This window comes from Triplophysa dalaica, chromosome 15 (genome assembly GCF_015846415.1).
Source record: "Triplophysa dalaica isolate WHDGS20190420 chromosome 15, ASM1584641v1, whole genome shotgun sequence".
Taxonomy (NCBI): Eukaryota; Metazoa; Chordata; class Actinopteri; order Cypriniformes; family Nemacheilidae; genus Triplophysa; species Triplophysa dalaica.
In genome coordinates, this window is record NC_079556.1 from 9,971,352 (window position 1) to 9,993,551 (window position 22,200).

The 22,200-nt window shown below is 41.2% G+C and overlaps 1 protein-coding gene across 12 annotated transcripts in view; it reads right to left on the bottom strand.

Annotated features, from left to right (window-relative positions):
• Positions 1-22,200, bottom strand: part of esrrga (estrogen-related receptor gamma a) — a 144,394-nt gene that overhangs the window by 25,163 nt on the left and 97,031 nt on the right. For all 12 annotated transcript variants that reach the window (XM_056768325.1, XM_056768327.1, XM_056768330.1 and 9 more), the window contains 2 exons: positions 21,578-21,694; positions 1,333-1,443 (listed from right to left, as the gene is read on the bottom strand). In XM_056768325.1, coding sequence (XP_056624303.1) covers positions 1,333-1,443; positions 21,578-21,694 — 228 coding nt within the window. The remainder of the gene's footprint in view (positions 1-1,332; positions 1,444-21,577; positions 21,695-22,200) is intronic.

Below are 22,200 nucleotides of genomic sequence, written 5' to 3' on the forward strand. Positions count from 1 at the left end.
GTAAGAGCTATCTCTAGGTAAATCTTATTTAATGTTTCCCTAATTAGAATCAATGCAACCCAATTTCCAAACCCCATGCCTTTGTTATGTGCAAATAATCAATCAGGTAGGATGGGACCATGGCTACTCCTTTCTGTTTGTGAAAATAAAGAAAGAAAGAGAGAAAAGATAGACTGATAGATTGTTGATGGGACATCCAAGACATCTTAAGGCTGGTTCACACTGTTGAAGCCAACAAACTCGAGTTAGTGTGTCAATCCTATCGAAAATTTAAAATGACGTTTTCCCAACGTTCTAGTATAGTTGATGTTTGTTGTGGCAACATAAACCGGCCTTAATGCGACCTTAACATATGTCGATGCAAAACTAGACATCCTCTGGAAAACCAGCCTGTAAAAATGTTATCACTAGAGATTTATCTTTGAAAAAGAGACTTTAAGCTTTGAACCAAGATCCCAACAGACATACTGTAGTGGATCCACAGCTACTGGAACCATTAAAGCAAAGTCACTGTCCCAGGGCTGCGTACAGCAGCGAGGAAAAAACACTGGATTGAAGCTGGACAGAGAAAATGAGTTGCTCTGGGTGGATGGAAATAAGCCTGAACCTGGAAGGGGGGATCAGCGGGATTAGGGAGAAGGTTATTCGGAGCGCCGCATTCCTAAAATGATTCCCCGCCGCTGTAATAATTAAGATTATTTCCACTGCTATCATGCATAAAAGCATATTGTATTCCAGGAGAATATGCTACCATTAAGTAAAAAGGCTTTAGGGACAAATCTGTTAAGCGCTGCCGTGCTGTCTGTTTGCAAAGCAGTCTGGCAGCACGGAAGCTTCGGTATTGTGGGTTTGATGTCATTGCCAGATTGGATTTAATCCGGATTAGACCTCTCTCTCTCTTGCTCTGTCTCTCTCCCAACACACGCACACACAAACATCTCTGTCGATTGACTCGGCGATTCACAACATCTCTGTCCGTCTTATTTTGTCTTCAATTTTCTGGAGCGAGGTAAATAAGTTGGTAGGCCGCTGTAAGATATTAGTGAAGGACTCTGTATTTCGTGTCATTTAGTTTTGACACAGATGTTTTGGATGGGAAAAAAGGGAATCTTAATTCTGACACAAAAGCAGTTAAATGGCCACATCCAGCATCATCCCAGCTCATCATTTTAAGTGCAGTATTATGTAATCAAACAGGTTGCGTTAACAATAAAATATGTGCGTATTAGTGTGTGTACTTGTATGGGCCAGTCGCAATACAATAAAAGAAAAACATTTTTGAACGTAGTACAAACAGATTTTAAATGTAGTCAATTTGATAAAGATGCTTACAAGGCTTTTTAGCTGGCAAAGTAAGCTGAGGGTTCAGGTAGGGGCTGTTTTCTGCATCTATTCGGCGTTTATACTTCTGTCTGCCTCCGCGCACACGATCCAGTCGAACGCCTGATAAAAAAGGGAGAAAAACAGGAAAAACATTTAGGTTTCATACAAACACAACATTATAATGCAGTCAGATGACATTTAAGCAGCGCGCTGTCACTTTAAGAGCCCTGGGAGGGGACTTGCCATCAACGGCACGGCAGCTGTCAGTGGCCATTTCAGGGATGTGGACAGGAGATGACCAGCTGCTGACAGACAGGGGCACACTCTCTCTCGCCATGTGACATCCGGACACGCACCTGCCCATCTCCTGCTCATCTCGCGTACGTGATTGTCTCGAGTCCCTTTAGAGCACTCAGCTCACGACAGAATAACAGGTAAACAGCGAAGAGCCATTCCCGCAGCGCGCTCTCAAAAGTGTTGGTGACAACAATTACTGGGGACACTAACAGTCAAGCCGCATGTGTCTCGAGAGCGCGAGGGTGCTAAAGTACCCACGTAAAGCACCTCACCGCATTGTTAAAGACCGCCCGTCTGCATTCTCCCCACATCATTCAAAGCTCGCGTCGATATTTTCCCCGCACGAGGAGCGTAAATAAAGCGTGATGGGTAGGTAATTTATAGAGGCGCGGCGGTTGCGAAAACATTTTGAATGCATCCATCTCAGCCTCTGATTCTGATGAGAGCGCGGCCTTTAAAGACCTGTCCCTGCTTTTAATTAATTGACATACAAAAGACCCTTAATTTAATTATGCAAACGTCTCCAGGGGATGGGCGGTTTCCGTGGAAACCACTTAAAGGTGGCCCAGGACCCGTTTCATGTTGCGTACGGGAGGGGAACGGAATGGACATGAAGGCCCAGTGGGCCGTCCCTTGTTTCACAATTAAAACGCTGGAATTCTCGTTTATCTGAATGCCGCTCAATGCGCCCGTCCGCTGGGCTTTCTGGGCTTGACATTCTCTGAATTATTTAACAATGAGATGCACCTTTCTCGCATTCAGGACCATCGACTGAAATGTTAAAGCAGTGGATACGGAAACAATTACGTATCTGCAAATTTTTCACTTTGACTGTTAGGGTACACATTAGAACGTATTCTGCATCAGAGCACATGCACATATTTTGCTTTTGTAAATTAACCTAGTTGTTGATTATGTTGATTATATTGGACTGCAAGACAAAAACGAGATCTGTGACCCTATTTGCTTATATTTCCAAGAAGGAACACAAACACACACACACACACACAAGAAGCATCAAAGGTCTTTAAAAGATGTCACATTGTGAGCATAGCATGACTGATGCCAGCACCCGAAATATGCAACAACACACGGCACTCACACGTTGACAACATCTCATCTTAACAAGGCCCTGCGGAAACCGGATTCCAGTGCCTGGACAGAAGGGTTTAATGGGCTAATTCACTGCTACGCTGCTGCCACAGAAATGCTTGTAATAGCATAACCTGCAGCCCTGTGCGCCATCTTATATCTCCACTACAAAACCTGGATCTGAGATGCAGGTTAATGTGGTCAGATATATGTCTCTGTTGCTGGATTCGTCGAGTCTTTTTGGAACAAGAAGAAGGATTTTGTTTTTAGTAAACTAACTGCTTAACAAGTCAGTCTGATGCAGGTCTACGTTAATAAATTGTTCACAAATGAGGTACCATTAAATCAAATCTTAAAAAAAAATACATTTAAAGATAGAAGTTAGAACGAAATGTTTATGCAAAAAAAATCTATATTATTTTTATATATCGTTGCTGTCCTTCCGAAACCTCAATGTCAAAATTCTATTCTTTTCTGGAAATAGGAAAAGTTTACAAGCACTTTTTTAACACTTTTTAATGGTTGGATATTTCTGAAAGGGTGACCAATAATAATGATTTATGGCAAAAAATTAAAACGACAAAATATGGAGATACAAGGTTTTAGAAAGACAGTAGAGATATTTCAAATAATAATAATAATAACAAATGATACATTTATTTAAATGTATAACACTTTTAAAATATAATTTCTATAATATTATACATTTAAAATAGAAAAAATCGTATGCAATTATAAGTGAATGAGACCAAATCTTTTTCATGGCACTTGAGACCTAGCTCCTCTTAGATGCACTGGAAAAATAAATATTATTAGACAAACCTCTACAGTTAAAGGAGCAGCGTTCAAGGATTTACACGCTCCAAAACAAACAACACTGGAATCAGTTACCCTTCGTTACCTATTTGCGGCCAGCTTTGTGGGGTCTCATATATAGTAAAGATCAAGATGCGGCTATGGGATGCTGACCCCCGGGTGATAGCTACCCTCCACACAGGGTCGGTGTGGCTTCACACCATCAGAAGGGTCATAATAGCGCTACATTTGTCTGCTGATAGACCTTTTATCGCCACATGACTGTAAAGCAAGCAGGCGCCTACTGCACATGGTGTGTCGCTGGGTCGGGTTTCACACAGGCGTAGATACAAAGAGCTGCCGATTGTTTGTTTGATGGCGTTACTATGGGCCGGCGCTGAATAATCTTGATGAATAACATTGCTAGGGCGTACGCCGCAAAACCACTTCGATATTATAGTCTTAACACAGAGCGAATCCTTTATGTGTATGCATTAGGTTTCCTTAAACTTGTGTTTAAACATAATAGTTAAAGAAATAGTTCACCCCAAAAAGAAAATAAAGCGTTGAAGCTTGTATGACTGTATTACTTCAATTGAATTCAAAAGGAGTTATGTATAGCTTAACGATTGCTAAGCAACACTTCATAATATTAATGTGATTTATTGATTTTCTGTTAGTTCTTTATAAAACTTGAAATATAACAAGTTGTATGGATTAGTATTATGATGTATTTGTTGGTTAAACAGTTTTTTAACCTTGATGACCTCTGGTCAACCTCTAGTCATTTACATTTAACAGTCCCCATTCACTTCCGTCTTTTAGTGTAAAAGAGGAATGACATGAAAATGGACAGTGCATGAATTTAATTTTTGGGTTAACTACCTCTTCAAAAGATTCCTTAAGTTATGCAAAGCTAATAAATAAATTCATTGTTGTGAACAGGGATTTTATCTGACTTTCCTCTTTACTAAATGCTGCAGATTTCATGCAGACAGCCAGAAAAAAATTGTAAAAAGGAATATTTTTTCAGTGTTGTAAATTCACAGCAGATTACAAAGTTTTACTGTTTTAATTAAGATGACAAATAGACGTCTTGTTTTAAATTATCCCACACTCCCCCCAAACACCCCCAACACTTTTATTAGGACCCACAGATGACTGTAAACTTCTTACAAGGCTTGTTTTGAATTTCATAGGTGGCGTGGAATCCTGCAAGGCGTCTGCACAAATCAAACGAGCGGCAATGTGCGCCGCTTAAAAAAAGACTAATTCATCTTCTGACGTCCGTTGACTGACGGAATAATACGTCAAGAATTCACATGTGGAAATGCTGTAATCGAAAGTCCCAACTTTTAACCTCAAATCATTTCACTCATTCAGTATACACAACCATGACTCGGCAAGAAAATTCTGTTTTTGCCAATTCAAGCACGGTAAGAAGCAGCTGACAAAAAGTGAAAGCAATTCTGAGTTGTCGGGAATGCAGCATCACAACTGTTCTCGTCTAGTATTGAACAGCACACGTGCAGACACATTAAAGAGGCAAGGAGACTGTTGTTTTGGCCAGTCCTGATGGGGCATTGCAGAGAAAATACGGCAGCCAAATTTAATCGCAGCTGACACGTATAAACACTATGCCATATCCACTCAACAAAGGCTTAAGTGTTCACTGGAACGTCAAACGTGTGCCGTTATTTCGGTCTCTTTTTACAGGTGCCATGCGTCAAAACAGTATAGTTTACTCGCTGCTGAATATATATATAGGAACAACCAGCTAACTGACCACGTGTACACCAGAATAGAACTTCTATCAACAGTATATCAAGAAGGAAAATGAAACACTGACCGAAGGAAAATTTGAGAATGTTGATCTGATCTACATTTTGATGCATTGTTGTGCTTTACATTCTGATGCATTTTTGAGTATTAATATATATTCTGTTACTGATAGGGACTCCCGTTGGGTTGCTTTTACTGTTGAATGTTTTTTTTTTCATACAATGCAATAGGATTGACTAGGGGCAGCCATTAATTGCTGGCAACTCTTCATTTTTCACGAAATAAATAGTCATGTGTCTCTGAAAGGACATGAGGGTGAGTAAACGAAGACAGATTTTTCGTTTTTAGGTGAACCCTTGGTATCGTTTTAATCTTTGTCTCTAAAAGTAGACTAACAGGAAGGCCATAAATATATCAAAATATGAGTAACTGTATGAAAAAGAAAATGCTTTTCCCAATGTTCTCGCAGGTTCACTCCAGCAAAATCCAAGGGGGACCGAATTGTTTTTGCCGAAGCAGCAGTGAGTTTCCTTGTTCGGAACAGCCCACCTTTCCAGTCTTTTCTATTAATGCTGTGAGCTTTTATGTGGAACAAACTGTGACCCGTGGCAGAGGGCAAAACAATGTGTGTCCTGAGTGCCGAGTCCAGCCCTGCGAGAGGGAAACCTCATTCCGAGCAAAAAAGCAAATCCCAATTGCAATCACCAGAGTTTACACACAAGATGCAAATAGGCCTCAAACAAATGAACAGGGGCGAGCAACAGGACTGCTGGTTGCCAGATCCCCTGAGATCTACACAGAATGAATTATTAAATCTTCAATGGGATGGAGAGGCTGGAGAGAAAGTGCACAGGAAGAGGGGGTGGGGGAAACGCACAGTCGTATGAATCTCCCTTCTAATCCAATGAAAATGTATTTTCTATGTCACTGTAAATGTTGATCGCTAAGCTGTGGGACAAGTGCACTCTGTGGTGCCATTCATGCATAAAATGCGTATTTCTATTTGATTTTCTAATGTTTAAGCCTGTTAAATTCCGTCCTGCTCCCTCGTGCACAATCGCATCCCCTGGAGTTTCCCCATAACATAATTACCTCAAGGAGCAAATATTGACCGCATTTGTCTTGCGCTTTGAAATGCTCAAATTTTCAAACAGAAAAAAGCTAATAACAAACAAACCGAGAATAACCCTCCGTTTCGATTGGCCAGCTAACTAAATATTGAAAGTGGCACTTCAAATTCAGGAATATCGGACACGATGGCTTTGAAATTTGGACTGTGTGGTGAAAGATTTCCGCTTGCGCTCGGCTTAGCCCTTGACAAGGATTTGCATCCTTTGAAAATGTGCTGACCACCGGCAAGCAAACAGACGTGACCATCTTGACAAACAAGCCAGGTTTAGTGTGGGAGTACGTGTCATTGTGTGTTCGGATAAAAAGGGGTTAGCAGTTTATTTCGATTAAATGGCAGACACAAATCAACGACACATTTCGAAGAAACAAAAAAAGACCTCCAGTCTCCCAAAAGACACATCATACGTCAAACCATCAGGTATCAAATGAATCTCATGAGTGCATGTTTCCACAGAGGCTGCTGAGGGCCTTGGCTGGCGTCTGATCGCAGGTGAGAGGGTTTACATGAATAACAAGCATGTGAATGACTAGAACCCTTGAGCTGCTTGTAAAAATGCCTCTCAGTGCTTTCATTCTGTGTTACTACAGAACCAATAGCGAAACAGCTGAATGACATTCTTGTAAAAAGGTGTCAAATGTGAAGAAGTGAAATATCATGGCCAGGTTACAGGTTACTATGAAATCAAAAGTGACTTTCTAAAAGCATTTTCTTAGTCTTAATTGTGGAAAAGTATATCAATTAAAATTATCTAAAAGAAAAAAAGTATTTGTAGTCATTCATTAAAATTAACAAACATCAATTAAAGTATTGAAGTGAAAAGGTTTGAAAAGGTTTTACTTTTATTCGTGTCACATTATAGAGGCAAAATGCTTTAAATAATGATTTTGTGTTTAGTCTTAAAATTTTGAAATTTCCAAATTAATTTGCAAAAAATGTGCAATTAGTTTCCAATTTATCAATACACCATTTAAAAAACAATTATTTGTTTTGGGAAATGTTCTTTCATAATCATAAATACAATTTTAAAAATGTAACCAAATAAATACCAAACAATTGAAATTGGGAATTGTTCGGTTATAATCGGAATGTTCATAAAAGTGTTACACAATATTTAACTAAATATTGTGCTTTGTAAAAATTGAGTACTTACAGTGGTGAGTGCATGTGTAAAATAATTTATGAGTTTAATTAAAAAATGTAATAGGAAATATTGGCATATACAAGCACAAAACACAGTAAAAAAAGCTCTCCATCACGCTCTCCCCCTCCTCTCTGTCATTTAGGCCAATATAGTACCTGAAAGAGACCCTCCTTCATCACCGCCCACCCCTCCACACACACCTCTCACTTAATAAAAAGCTATCCGAACAAGCTCATTTATTTTCCAGAAAATTAACTCACTTTCAGTGCTGATTAATGATTTTAATCTAAATGAATCAAATTAAAAATTGAAAATGATATTTCCAAAGCCCACAAAAAGGGGGAAAGACGACAAGGAGAAAGACCATTCCCACTTAACAAATGAGCCTTCAAATATTAAAAAGAAAAGCAGAAGTGGGTGATCTTAATGAAATGTGTCCGGTGCTTGGCTACCACATAGCAGATTTGGAGCCGGGAAAAATGAGATGCACTGAGAAAATAAAGAGATATAGAGGGGGATCCCTGCTCATTGTCCGCTTCGAGACAGGAGAGAATTACTGAGCTATCGGCTTTCTTTAATTATTGTGTCATGGCCTGTCCATTCTCGATTCTTCTTTAAACGAGAAAGAAAAATAGCGTGTGAGAAAGAGAGCTGGTTCTGTGAACGGCTCTGTAAGAAACAAAGAATATAGTCACAGTCATGTGACTTTGGTGGGCCGAAGCTAGCGAGTGGGCATTGACGGATGTGGTCAAATTTTGCACGATACTTCAGCACAAAAACTGCAGTCGTGGCTGGCTGCGTCTCGTACGGGGCTTTGTCGCTAACCTGCCAAATGCTCGGCTGACTTAATAGAGGGAGTGATGAACGGCGATCATTTTGGGCCGAAGGAATATTGCTTACTGCCAATATCGGAATCGCTTCTGATTGGATCACAATCGGATTTCCCCCATCAAGCGTCTGGTGCTCGAGTGCGTGCATTGGAGAAATCGTGTCAAATAGGTCAAATTGAATTGTTTGTACTCGCGAAAAACAAAACTTTAGTAAAAATAAAAAGGCACACGAGTGGAGCGGTGTAAAGATGTTATTGGTTATCGAATCACAGCCCTGTTTTCCCATGAACCATCCTTCATCCGGTATAAAACACATTGAAGTTTTAGGGGATTGGCGAGCGCTGATGGAATGTCAACCAAATGATTGAAATGTTGAAATTTATAATTGGAAACACACCGCTATCTCATGGCCCCGTTCATCCACACGCGTCTCCGGGACTGTGCAGGACTCCAGTAGGAGAGCAGAGGCATGTGTGAGGTTGGGAACGGCGGTGGTTTTTATGGTAATTGAGGCAGTTATATGAGGTGGATGTGGACAGCGGCTTTCTTCTGCCGAGACTTAAAGAGAAATAAGCGCGTGTTATCTTCCTGCCGGCAGAGCCGCCCCATTGTTGATTCAATAATACAAGACGGCTCTTATCAGGGCTCGGGGTGACTGATTGGCAGGCCGATATGTTTAGACAATGTGCCGTGTTCAAACTGAATTTACCAAGGCCTACCGTCTGCCCAGGAGCAAGCAGAGCAGAGCGAATTAACACCACACAATGGACTGAGACCCTTTCAACATCTCTACATGCCCCCCTTGGCCCATGTCTTTTTTCAGACTAGAGAAAAAAACGACCTATAACCCTTTATGATGATCATGACAATGGTTATATTATATTATTTATAATAAAATAATAAATATATTTTTTATAATTTATGTCATGTACACTTATGTATAATTTTTTATAAAATGTATTCCCATTATATGTATTTTACTTCAATATGTATTATCCCACTCTAAATCATTTTGGATAAAGTCATCTGTCAAATACTTTTTTTGTTTATTTATTAAAGGACAGATCCACTATACCTAGCTTACGATAACCATTTACACACCAGGGTTTGCATTAAAGGAAAAAAAGAAAAAGGGAAACTTTCGGGTCATGTCAAATGCTTAAATACAATTAAATCGATTCATTTCTTGTGGACAATGGTAATACAACAAAAGAAAAAAAATGTCTGTTGACATTTGAGGGCCCCTGTTTAATCCTATGAGACATCTAATGGCGGAGGCAGATCGAGGTGTTGAAACGCGTGTGTAGGGGTGAGATATCGGCCAGGGGAGGTGGCGGCCGGTGTTGTGGGATCAAAAGGAGGCGATTCATGCCTTCATCTGGCTTGATGGTGGAGTAAATGAGAACAGATCAGCGGTGCGGTCTGTGGGCAGGTGGCTGTCGGCCGTCGTCTGTCTCCCGGCCATTAAATTGCTGGTAAGATGGAGGGCCTTCCTTTCCTGTAGCCACACTTACAGATCAAACAGTGACAAATGAGATGTAACTGCACTTGTAAAGCAAGGCTAGAATCTGTCAAAGTACAATATAATTTGCGATCTGATGTGGCGACCGTGTTCTCCTTTCCCGACGTCTCAACAACGCTTGGTTGGGTCTGCCTACAAAACCTGTTTTTGCCTCCAGTGCTCTGGATTTTTTACATTCTTTGAAATATTTTGGGGAAACGGATATGTTTGTATGGCTTATATGATGGCAGATATTTTAATCTGTGCTGATTGTTTAATCTCCAGAATTTTGCTTTAGAAACAAGATTTTCAAGTATCTAATTTAATCTTATTTGTATTTCCCCCTGAAAGATTGGAACCACTTTCGCTAAACCATCTTTCAAAGCAAACTACACGTTTGCCTATAACACAAACAATAGAAATGCAAAATCCTCAAAGCCTTTCAGTCCAGCTCGACCGAAGGCTGTTTTTCATGGTCTTTGCCGTGTGTGTTTGCATGAGCTGGGCTTGGGTTATTACCTAAGGAAAATCAGTGCTGGGGAAAAAACTACTTAGTGATCAGTATGACTGCATTAACAAGGCCTCTCTCTGCCTGAACAATTCCTCGCCTCTAAATGATCTAATTAAAGTCTCATCAGTCGTGTGTCTCGGGCCGAGCCCTCCGCTGCTGCATTCCGACACTTTCACACGGCGCGCTGTTCCCTGCTGTGCTTGCACTCCCTTCTGCCTCTGTGATCGCATGGAGGGCTTCTGATAGATCATCAGAAGAGACGGTGGGTGGGTGTCTGGTGAGGGTGGGGGGCTTGTAGGTGGTTAGACATTGAGCAGTGGTATATGATGGGGTGTGGGGAACATTATTGACCCACACATGGAAATGAAAACGTCCTTCCAGTCAGTAATGCTAAATGACTAACTGCCTTAAACTACAAACCACACACACATATTTGCAACTCACACCTTAAAAAAAAATCTTGTTTAATCCAGTTAGCTACGTTTTGGGTTTTAAGATGATCCTAGTCTTGTTTTTAGCAGCACGTACACAACTTAAAAAAAACTCAAAAAACATTTACAAGCATCAAATTGACAGGAGTCGTGTGGCAGGTCATAGTCTATCAGAGATGTAAGATTGATTTGGGTGGTGTCACAACGGAAGGGCTGTAAGGCAGTGAGGTAATGGTGGCCGTCTCCATCTGACGGTGGAGAGAGAGCTGGAGCACAGGATGGCGCTGGGGGCGGGGCCACACTGGTTAATATGGGGCAGTGGGGACAACCGATGGTGTTGCAGGAAGGAGGGAGGGGCTGCTAACCGCCTGCAGGTTGCTTTATGTCTGTCAGTGCGAGATGAGTGGGTAATTGGCGCTTCACTGTGGGCAGTTTGTTCATTCAACCTTTCAAACGACAGAACCAGGATCTATGCTTTTTCTGGGGGTTTATTTATTTGGAAAACACAACCAAGAGAATGAATCAGATATAGTTGGAGACTGTGTTTCCCCCTCATTTAAACCAAAAAATACATTTAAAGGTTATGTAAAACAAATTTTTCAAATGTGTACTTTGTGTACCATTCGTAGGTCACTAAACAAAACTAAGCAAATTTGTGAGATTGACCATGTTAGCTTCTAAGTACAAAGGTTCTCCTGATACCAACGAAACACATATCTGAGCTTTAAAACATTCTCAAAATGTGTCGCACATGTAGAAGTTATGTTTACCCAGCATATATTTATCTATGTTCAAGTTGCCTGATTTATGTTTGTTAAAACTCATGTAAAAGTTTATATTTCTATTATATTTTATATAATATGTTTAGTTGAAGTCACATTTTTATTTATCTAGATATTTTAGATATGAAGTTATCATAATACAACAAATAATTAACAAAACTACGCTCCAAATGCATTCTTACGCAAAGCATGCTGGGAACTGGAAATCTTTTGCCCAGTTCTATCAATTTTATGTCAACACAACACTAATAATTCATGTAGTCCCAACTTGAATGGATTAAGGCATGAACATTTTAAATTGTGTTGAATTAACTTGTTTAATTTAAGTAAATTGGACAAGTAACCAAACTATTTTTTTCAGTGTACATTTTGTAATGAAAAAGACAAAACATAAGAGGTTTTGGTAATTGTATCATTGTTTTGGGCCCCACTATAGATTACTGTTTGGCTCTTTGTTCTGCCCGCATTGAATTCACTTCATCAGCACCTATTTAAAAACATCAGTACAATTAGGCCTTTTGCCATTTAATTAGCCCTCAGCAATTTAAATACAATGAGTAAATGAAATGCTATGCAATATGCTCACATTAACTTTGCACGGAGTGAAGGTTGCACTGACTCATTGTACAGGTTTAGAGTATTTACCAGTTTTTGTTGAACTGAACATTGGTTGTCTATGACTGTGATATTTGTGTGTATGTGTCTGTGTGGGGGGGGAGACACGGTGATGCGGTAAACACAGGAACTATAAGTGTGGTGTGGGTTTACGGTTGACTGACGGGGCTATGACCCTCTGAAATACACTCCTCTTAAGAAACTTCGTCTGTCAGTCATATCACCGTTTTACCAGCTCTGTGCTGGACAGCCTGGGTTACAGGGAGAGGATAATACTCACTGTTAGTAAGCGCTTGTGTGGGAGTGTGTTTGTCCTGGAAGTGTGTGTGTGTGTGCACTTGTCACAGAGAGCTTTTCTTGCTCACACATATTGTGCAGATGTTTCTTTCCCGTGCTAATACTTTAAAATACAAAAAAAGATATTTATTGCAGATCCTTTATAATCTTTTCAGATTAAACGTATCTGCAAGAAATCCACATCCTAACACAACGTGAGTGTCTACCATAGATGGTACACAATGTAAAAAAGCAATAGACAACAACAGGCAGATCTATGGGGATATCTCTGATTGATTAAAATGCTGGATCAAACTAAGCAGGTCATTTCTAAACTATTTTTGGATGAGAAATTAGCAGATGCGTAGTGATGTGCCTTGTGGTAACACACCTCTGAATAGAAATACATTTATAATGCTTTGTTTCAAAGCCTGTGACCTATTTTACTGCAAATTACACAATTGCTTTTGTACATGGTGACATTCATGCTAATTAGACGCTGTGTTGTGTCGTTGTGTGCTTATAAATAAAAATACATGGCAGCAAATATGCTATTATTTAGTTAACCATTCACATTACAAGATTTATATGATGGATGAGCCATATGATGGATGGGGCTTGGAAACAAAGACGTGTGAATGTGTAAACGTTTGCCAGATTCAAACTGACATGGTTTGGATTTCCAGAATGTCTTAGCTACAAGAGAGGATCTTTGGAATATCTTCAGGTGCCAAAGATGTGCATTTGCTTTAAACGTTGGACGTTTGGAAGTAAAAACACTGCATCCATGTTGTGAAAAGCATTGAAGCATCAGAATGTGTGTTTGGACGAATACAAGTCATGTGACTTCCACCCCGTCTACAGTATGTGTCAGCACTTGCCGTGCATTAATTGGTATTATCTAGCCTCTCAAAGACCAAATTTAGATTCTCCATCCCCCTCACATGCCTCAAAAGTCTGTGTGTGTTTAGAAGTTGTTTATTCCCAATAAGTGCAGATGATCTCTGCATTGTGAGGGCAAGCGACTGCAATCACGTTGTAGTGATGCTACTGGCCTGCTTCCTGACTTAAAGAAATAAAGACAAACTCTGTGCACCAGCTGTGTGGGCATCAGGCCCCTGCCAAATTCTAGACCCTGCCCTGCAACCAAATCAGCCTGGCCGACTGGAAAAGCACAGTCTGTGGGCTCAGCATGGTCTGCCTATGCAAAAACTCTGCCGTCTGCAGGCAGCGACGCAGAACCGGACAAGCCTGAGGCCCAGTCAGACTGATGCCTTCATGTGCACGTAAAGCCCAGTAAGGAAATTTGGTCACAAATCGCAAAGCCCAGTAAGAAAATTGGTCACAAATTACAAAAACAAAGCAGTACGAGATAGCCAGCGTAGGCAAATTGCGGCCTGCGGCCATGGACCACTGCACTGTATGAAGCACCGATTAAGCCACATCATTCAAAACGGCACGTTACTGTTGCATTGTTATGACAGCAGGGCAGCTGCTTGAATTTGCTGCTTTGGTGCGGCTGCGAGAGCCCATACAGAGCCATTAAAAGGTCAGCAGGTGCTAGACGAGCGGCCGCACGAGCATCCCAGCGGAGGCGTTCTCCGGGATTGCGGGCAGCAGGCAGCAAACGCTTGCGATGAGGGACATGGCGAATGCTGGAAGCAGTCCAGACTCTATTTCTGAGCAACTCAATCATGGGCTCAATCGAAGGCCTCCGCTTCAGGAGCGTCTGCCAGGCCTGAGGAAGTACACGTTCACAGCGGCACGCGCATTTGCTGGGCTCTGCGGGGAGCACTTCAGACTATCCTCTCTGACACTACACCACGCTGCTGTTTACCAAAGTGCCATCACTGGGGTTCATATGGTGATATGGTCACATTTCCTTGCTTGCGAGATTGAGGAAAGAATAAAGTACATGCGGGCATGCGTGTATGTATACGCATCTAATTACCCAAATACCAGCCAGTGATGTGCCAAGCAGCTGCCTTCTGGGAGAAATCTATTAAATCTATAAAAGTGTCAGCAAAGTGGCCCCGGTGCTCCGAGAGGATAACGAATAGAGCGCAGACCTCCAGCTGTCCCTCTGCCCACAAGTGTTTGGGAAATGCACGAGAGAGGTAAAGCAAGGAGGATGGGAGCAGTCCTCCGAAGTCAGCAGCATGTAAAATCTTTCCTGTCTGGCTGGGCTCCAAACAAACAAGGCTCATTCTGACTCCGATTCAGCATGAGAATTCCACCAATCCCTGCGGGTTTCTCAAATGCCTAAAGATGTCATTTAGTTGGGGATGGAGAGCACCAGGGAACAAGGCGAACACAGGGATCTGCGAATCGCGTTCCCTGAAGGGTGGAATTGGTGGGGAGAGCGGTGGCAAGGGAGAGCCGAGAAGTACAGGATTTGAGCTTGTGCCTTCTGTCGATGATGCAGAGGAGGTGGAGAAGGCGAAATGATGACCTTTCTCTCCCCGCACGAGAAAAAAGGCAAACCTCTCAGCAATTAAGAGGAGATAATGCCCTAATTATGAGTGTCGTTTTAGGCAGCGCCAGAGGGGATCTCCTAAATAGCAAGAGAGGGTCAGGGAAGAGAGCGGTGGGTGAGATCGGGGGAAGGGAGGCTAACTAACCCAGCTGTTTCAGTTCCAGACCCAACTTGAAGCTGGATGGTCAGTGGTTATCAAATAGGTGCGATGAATAGTGTAGTCGAATGGCTCCCGAATGGCCCGCGCAAGGTTATTTCAGGTGAAGCAACCTGATCACTCAAGCTCTCAAACCCTGAAGCGTGCTTTGAGTGTAGGAGAAAGGTGTGTGATGTGATACACATCACTTGCGCTGTCAAGCAAGGGCTGCCAGTCAGTTATGACACTATAATGAGCCTGTCATGATATTCAAATGGCTTCGTTCTGAAGAGCGTGACTGTCTCCTGTGCACATTTCAGTGCCACATTTCTCCTTCACGAGAAAGTCTTCGGCTGAGGGGCACTCTCCAGTCATCAGTTGGACCGTCAAAAGCATCAAAATTGAGATAATAATGTAAACATGTTGGTTTGTCTTAAAGAGACAGGTCAGCCAAAAAGGAAATTCTGTCATCATTTACTCCTCCTCTTTTCATTTCAAAGCTGTATGACTTTTTGCTTCTGGAGAACACAAAAGAAGATCATTTGAAATCAAACCATGGCGGTACCCAAATAATTTGCATTGGTTTTGTATCCATACAATAGAAGCGAACAGGTACCGCGGTTCATTACCTATCCCTTTAAGATAATACAAAATGAACAGAGCTATAGCTCTAATCATCAATACGCTTTACCAATAGTTTTTCTGTCTAGTTGCCTTAACACCACAAGAACAAAATTAGTCAAGTTTTCTAGTAATGCTTTACTTGCAAGAAGATGGACAACGTATTGTTCTATAATGAGGAGATGGGTCGCATCTCAAACTAAAGGTGCAAGGCACCCTCCGTTCTGGAATAAAAACAAACCAGCTGTGAGAAAGAGTCGCCACGCTGACATTTAGAAGCTCAGACAGAGGCGCTATCTAGGAATAAAGTAGGCCAAACTACAGAAGGAGAAGGAATGAGAAAAAGACTGCATAATGATATCACCCCCCAGAGAGCTCTCTTTAAGACGATGGCTCTCTATTTTGGGGAGGCAAGAGTGGGGGAACATGGTGGGTGGAGGGTGGTCTCAGACGGGTCCTCTCCTCCGGCTCTAAATGAATGGCGGCATTGCATAATCCAGCGAGCCTCGCCCGCTGACAGCGCAATGATTTATGCCCCCCGTCAGAGGAGGAGAGGGGCGAGAAAGCGGGAGGCAGCCACGGAAGGGGCGGAGTGTGTGAAAATGAGTGGGAAATAGAGGGAATGAGAGACATTACAGAAAGAAAGAGGAAAAGAAAAGGGAAAATGTGAAGAACATTGTAACAAATGGATGACATAAAGAAGTGTTGTGGAAAGGCAAAAGGTGAGATTTGGTAGGACTTTGTAGCTCTCTGGATCGGTCGGTACATCATTTGGCACTCCCTTATTCATCATTAACTCGACAATTTCAAAATGTCAAAAATGATGAATAAATATTCAACTAACACTTAAGTAAACAAAGTGTGCAATTTCCGAACCAAATAGAATTGCAATTTATTTGGTCTGCCAAACAAAACCACCACAAAAGCCTAACCCAATGTCTTCTAAAATTTTCTTTCCATATGAATATGTTTATCAGGCTCTTATGTTTGTATTAAAAGTTTTCACTTTAATGGCAGTGGGGACATGTCATTGAACCTAAACATAGTAGCCTGATAAAAACTCAAAAAAAATCTAGCTGCACTTCAAGGCTTTTGAATCTAAAATCTTCAATTGTTTTTGCTCCTTCTACTATTTCAGAAACCACACACTTTACTTTAAATATCATAAAGAATTTAGACCTAAACCATCTGCATTAGTTCAGCTGATGAGGTGATTTTGGCTGAGAGAGCCTCGAGTGTATCTGACCTCTGTGATTTTTGGTTCTGACATGTTCTATGTCAGCCATGATAAACATGACAGTGGCCAGTATGGTGTTTGTCACTGAAGAGTTGGTCACACAGAACCGGTGGAATTTTAAGAGGGATTTGATGCGATGAAGCAGGATTTTGAGTTTTAAATTGCTCTCTTGCTCGGACTAAAAGCAGCACACACATTCTATATGTATGTCAGTGTGTATGTATGTGAGACAGAGAGAGAGAGAGAGAGAGAGAGAGAGAGAGAGAGAGAGAGAGAGAGAGAGAGAGAGACTTTAGCCTACTCATATCTAAAGGCAGGTCTGGATATTTTGCTTCCATGGCTGCACGTGTCCCCAGAGAAATGCGATGGGAGAGTCAGTGCTGTCAGAATCCAAACTCCAGTCTTTAGGATAGGCTCTCTCTATAACACAGCACAATAATTGGGCGAGCTCTAATTGCCTTGTGCAGGAATTAGGTGTTACATATTCGAGAGGTGCATGCCATCAATGCCAACCTGCATCGACACATCACTCATATTTTCTTCTTTCACTTATTCAGTGTGCAGGAAGAAAAACGAGAGACATTTCTCTCTGAATGCAGACATACATGCTTTTGTTTTGTATGCTGTTTTGTAATTAAAGTTATATTATATAGTGTTTAGATTTTAAATATACAAGAGACTAAAATTACTTTTTTCTATATTTTTTTCTTATTTTTGTCATATTTCAACTAATAAAAACATTTATCCCAGAAAACAAATAGAACAAAATAACAAAAAAAGATGTTTACATATCTTGAATACTACTAAGCAAAACTGTTCATATTCATGTTCACAATACACGCAAACATGTTGATTGAGGATAAACTGGAATTTATTTCCATGGCTGTATATAATTGCTTATATTTATACTAATGTAGTGATAACTTGTAATACGTTTCTTTGTGTAGACATGAGGGATAAGGGTCAGAGAAACCATCATCATCACCACATAAACACACACATTTTCCATCTGCATGTAAACACTGTTTGTACATTTTTACGAGTGTGTGCCTGTTTGCACCACTTTTTTAAATAGAATACGGTATTATTGTGAAGAAGTACTTGTGAAGTGTGTGTGTGACAAGGGCTGTGTGCACCTCAATGCATGCATCAGCTCTCCTGTGAGTGTTTGCGAACTGCATCTCTCTAAGTGTTGTGTAATAAGCACTCTTCAGTCCTGATGTACGGCTCGAGTTCCCCTCACGCTGCGTTCCGCTGGGTTCTTTAGCTCCGGCATGTTAGCGCTGATTCCTGGCTGCGGTCTCAGGCCAGCGCTCTGTCAGACCCCGTCCCTGTCTCTCTGACTGTCTGTGGATATAATTTTACAGTTGGGTGGCTGGAGGTAGCGACGCGGCAGGCGTTTAGCCCCCAGGGTCAGACAGAGACGTGGCTGCAGGCAGCAATTTCCTTGCAGCTAGAGCGCGCGCGCGTCCGTGAGGTGAGCACCTGCACACAGATCTCACTACAACGGCGAGTGTTTGTTCTTACAGAGATGAGTGTGGAGAGGCGTTTTCTGTGCATACGTATGTGTGTGTACGTGTGGTAAGTTGCCATACACTGTAAAAACAATTATAGGATTTACAGAGTTTTTTTAGGTAAAATGCACTTAATTTTTTTCACATTTTGCGCAAATCTACACAATAAATTATTACTTGTTATAAATTATAAATCTTACTAGTTGTTTTTTATAGTGAGCTGGACAAATATTACTTTGCAACACATTTTTCCACCAACAGGGTGTAGATGCTGGTACAGAATCAAAACCAGGAACTGATAATGTTTACATCTACGAAAGTTTTCAAAACAACTTAAAACTATAGTTTGCACAAAACTACATGCTTCCTGTTATGTTGGATGGGAAATGTGGTAACATGACGCATATTTAATTCACAGGCATTTTTTATCTACTAATATGTTATATTGCACAAAATTAAATATTTTGTTTACAATTGATTTATACGTTTAATGAACTTCAAACTGACTGCATCACAAGGAAATTTACTAAAGTTGCTATATCATATGCTTTTAGATCATATGTATTTACACATATCATATGTATAAGATATGATATCTTATCAAAACCCCTAACACATATGGTAGTCAATGATGTCCCGGAACTGAAAATTACAAACATTCTTCCAAATATCTTTTTTTGTGTTCATCTGAACAAAGTAATTTAAATAGGTATGAAATAAATGATGACAGAATTTTTGGATGAACTATCCTTTAACACTGAAACAGGACTTGGTTCTAGATAAGTGTTGTTTACATATTACAAAATGGTGTGTCAATGGAAATGCTTGAAAGTCTTGAAAGTGATTCCAGATCTCGAATACCAGCACCACTGTTTTGAAAAAGTAAAAAAAGATTTCATCACTGTGGATCCGTTCCATACCAAACTACATATCTTTGTGAAGAATCCTTTCTTTATCTGGAATACTTATCCCCTCCCCACCTTCAGCTCTCCCAGGGGTGACAGGGCTAATTTCAGACAGATCTTCCCCTTAAGCAAGCTGCTGGCTATGGGTAACATCCCAACCCCCTCCCCTACTACTCTTAACCCACCTCTACAACAAACAGCGCCTCTGCACGGACACTGACACGTCGATTTATCCAGTACATCACTAAAGCTAACCAGCCACAATTAACGCCGACTGACAACTAACCCGCACATACACACTAATGACAGATCTGGATTTGACCTCATCATAGAAATGTAAAATCTGCCTAAAATTGCTGTAAAAAACTACATGCAAGCACCTAACTTTCAAATGTAGCTACTAAAGTGCTGCAAATACAAAAAAACACGAAGTCAACAATGTTGGCATAATGTTTTACTCAAACAACCCAGGAGGGAACTCACCAGTGAAACAAAAGCAATTCAAATATTTTATATAAATAGGTATGAAGTTGAATTGTATTTCCACATGGGTTTTTAACGTTCTTTGTCTGTAATGCAAACATGTTTTGGGGAAAAATAAGAAAATTGATGCATCAATTTTACAAATGACCCTTATTCATATGTAGAGGGGGACTTCTGTATTAAATTCAAGCACTTTACAACAAATGGTTGTGCCATTGGGTGCCATTTTGATATATGTGTGTATGGGTGGCTAGCAGCAAGAACAAAAGGTGGCTATTTGTCTGGGTGCTCATGGGAGAAGATGCCATATCAAACATGCAACTACATCCCTCAGACCTTTCTGAAAAGAGGCCTCTACTTATCAATTACCTACCTGTCAGCGACACCGGCCGTGTAGGCAAATGTCCCTGCACAGGGCAACAATAGCATTGAATGAAATTGCTGTGTGTGTGTTAGTGCGAGAGAAAAAGACTGAGAACATGAAAAGTAGACGTTTCACACAAAAAGCCACATGACACAACCAAAAAACATGCATGCAAATTGTGTATGTTAGAATGCATGCCTATCGCTCTCTCACAAACAAACACACACACAGCGCAAATAAATGCAGACCTGTGGGGCAACTACGCCTGCTGTTGCTCTGCAGCTATGTTGTTTTGGTATAATGTGAGCTGACCACTCAGGACCACAGAAGGCAGGTTGGCTGCAGGCTTTGTATGTGTGTCTGGTCTTGTGTCTTTGTGAATAAGGTGCAGTCTACCTGATCATGACTTCAAGGGGGAAGGTGTTTGTTTCCCCACATACACACACGCACACACAGACCTCATGTTGATTTGCCCCTGGCTTTACATTGAGCCTATGAGGGCTGTCACTGTCACATGCACACCTGCGTATCCTGTGAACCTATGCCGTGAGTGACAGAAGCAGAGCCTACCACTCATTCTCTCTCTTATCCTACCTATGACGCCAATTCTTTCGGAGGCAGACAAAACATTTCCTGTCTGCCTGGATGAGAAGCGAGGAAACAAGAGAGCTGAGAGGTGCAGAACTGCGTTGTGTGTTTTTGCTGCTGAAGATATCAGAAATGACTTTTTCCCTGTGTGAAGGTTAAAGGCTAGTTGAGGCAGCTCCTCTGTAAACTTTTAACATCAAAGCAGGGAAAGCCCGGAGAGCCAGTGCTTGCGTTTCCACAGGAGAATGGCGGTTTGAAAATAACTACTTGTCCATTTGGCAGACCTCTGAGAACATGCCTTACAGGCCAGCTCTCTAAATAATAACCAGTCTTGTTAGTTAGAACTGGGCCTGGAGGCTGAGACAAAAGATGGTGTTTGGCTAACTGTGAGTGGACCTGAGGCCAACTGGCCCTTCAGTTTCAACCTTGACTTCATTGCAGACCTGTTCTACTTTTTTCTTCTCTCTTTTTTCACAAACTAACCTGTTTGATTTCTGTGAGCGCTGAAGTGTGGAGCACAGTTGATCAAACAATACAATTCTCGACTTTTAATTCCCTCCTTGCTGATAAGACCAGACTAGATGAATTGCCATGGTGCGAATTAGAATGGGTATACTGTTTATAATGGCTGAACAAGAAAAGCTCTTTGCCAGGTTAAACAGCCATTTATGAACACCATCATGCCAAACTCGACATATACTGGTCTTCCTAGCAGTGTTTCCTCTATTCCCTCTTTGTCACTCACCTTCTCGCATCATGCCAACAGTCAGACACTTCATAAAGCGGCAGGCTTGGCAGGACTTCCTTCTGCGTTTGGTGATCTCACATTCATTGGTGGCCGGGCAGCTGTACTCGATGTTTCCTGTGGCAAGGCATGTAGAGAGAAGGAACAGAGAGTGTTTAATGACTGCAAACCAAAACCGCATTGTAGTACGTTGTCAGAAATATCAATGTAAACACAAGATCCAACAAGAAGGGTTAATGTTCAAAGCTGCACTATGGAACAAAAAATATTTTCCTGCCCACTCGGATGATAAATAGACATGTTAGCTCACTCTTGTATCAGTTCCAAGTCTACTGGCAGTCTTGTGAATAGCTAATGCACAGTTCCTGATTTTAGAATTGGGAGTGAATTTTCAGTCAGGTTAAACCCAAATCACAGCTGAAAACTTAGTGAAATTGTCAATTCAGCTGCACAGACTGAAACACAGTAATGACATCCATTAATTTCTGCATATGTGTGTCACAGAGATTAAGACGTGATGCAGGAAAGCGCTACTGGCTCTTCTCAGAGGTCGTGTGTCATGGAGCTGTGCAAAGCTGGAGTGTCAAGGAGACTGGAAAACTGGACCTAACCGAGCCTACACA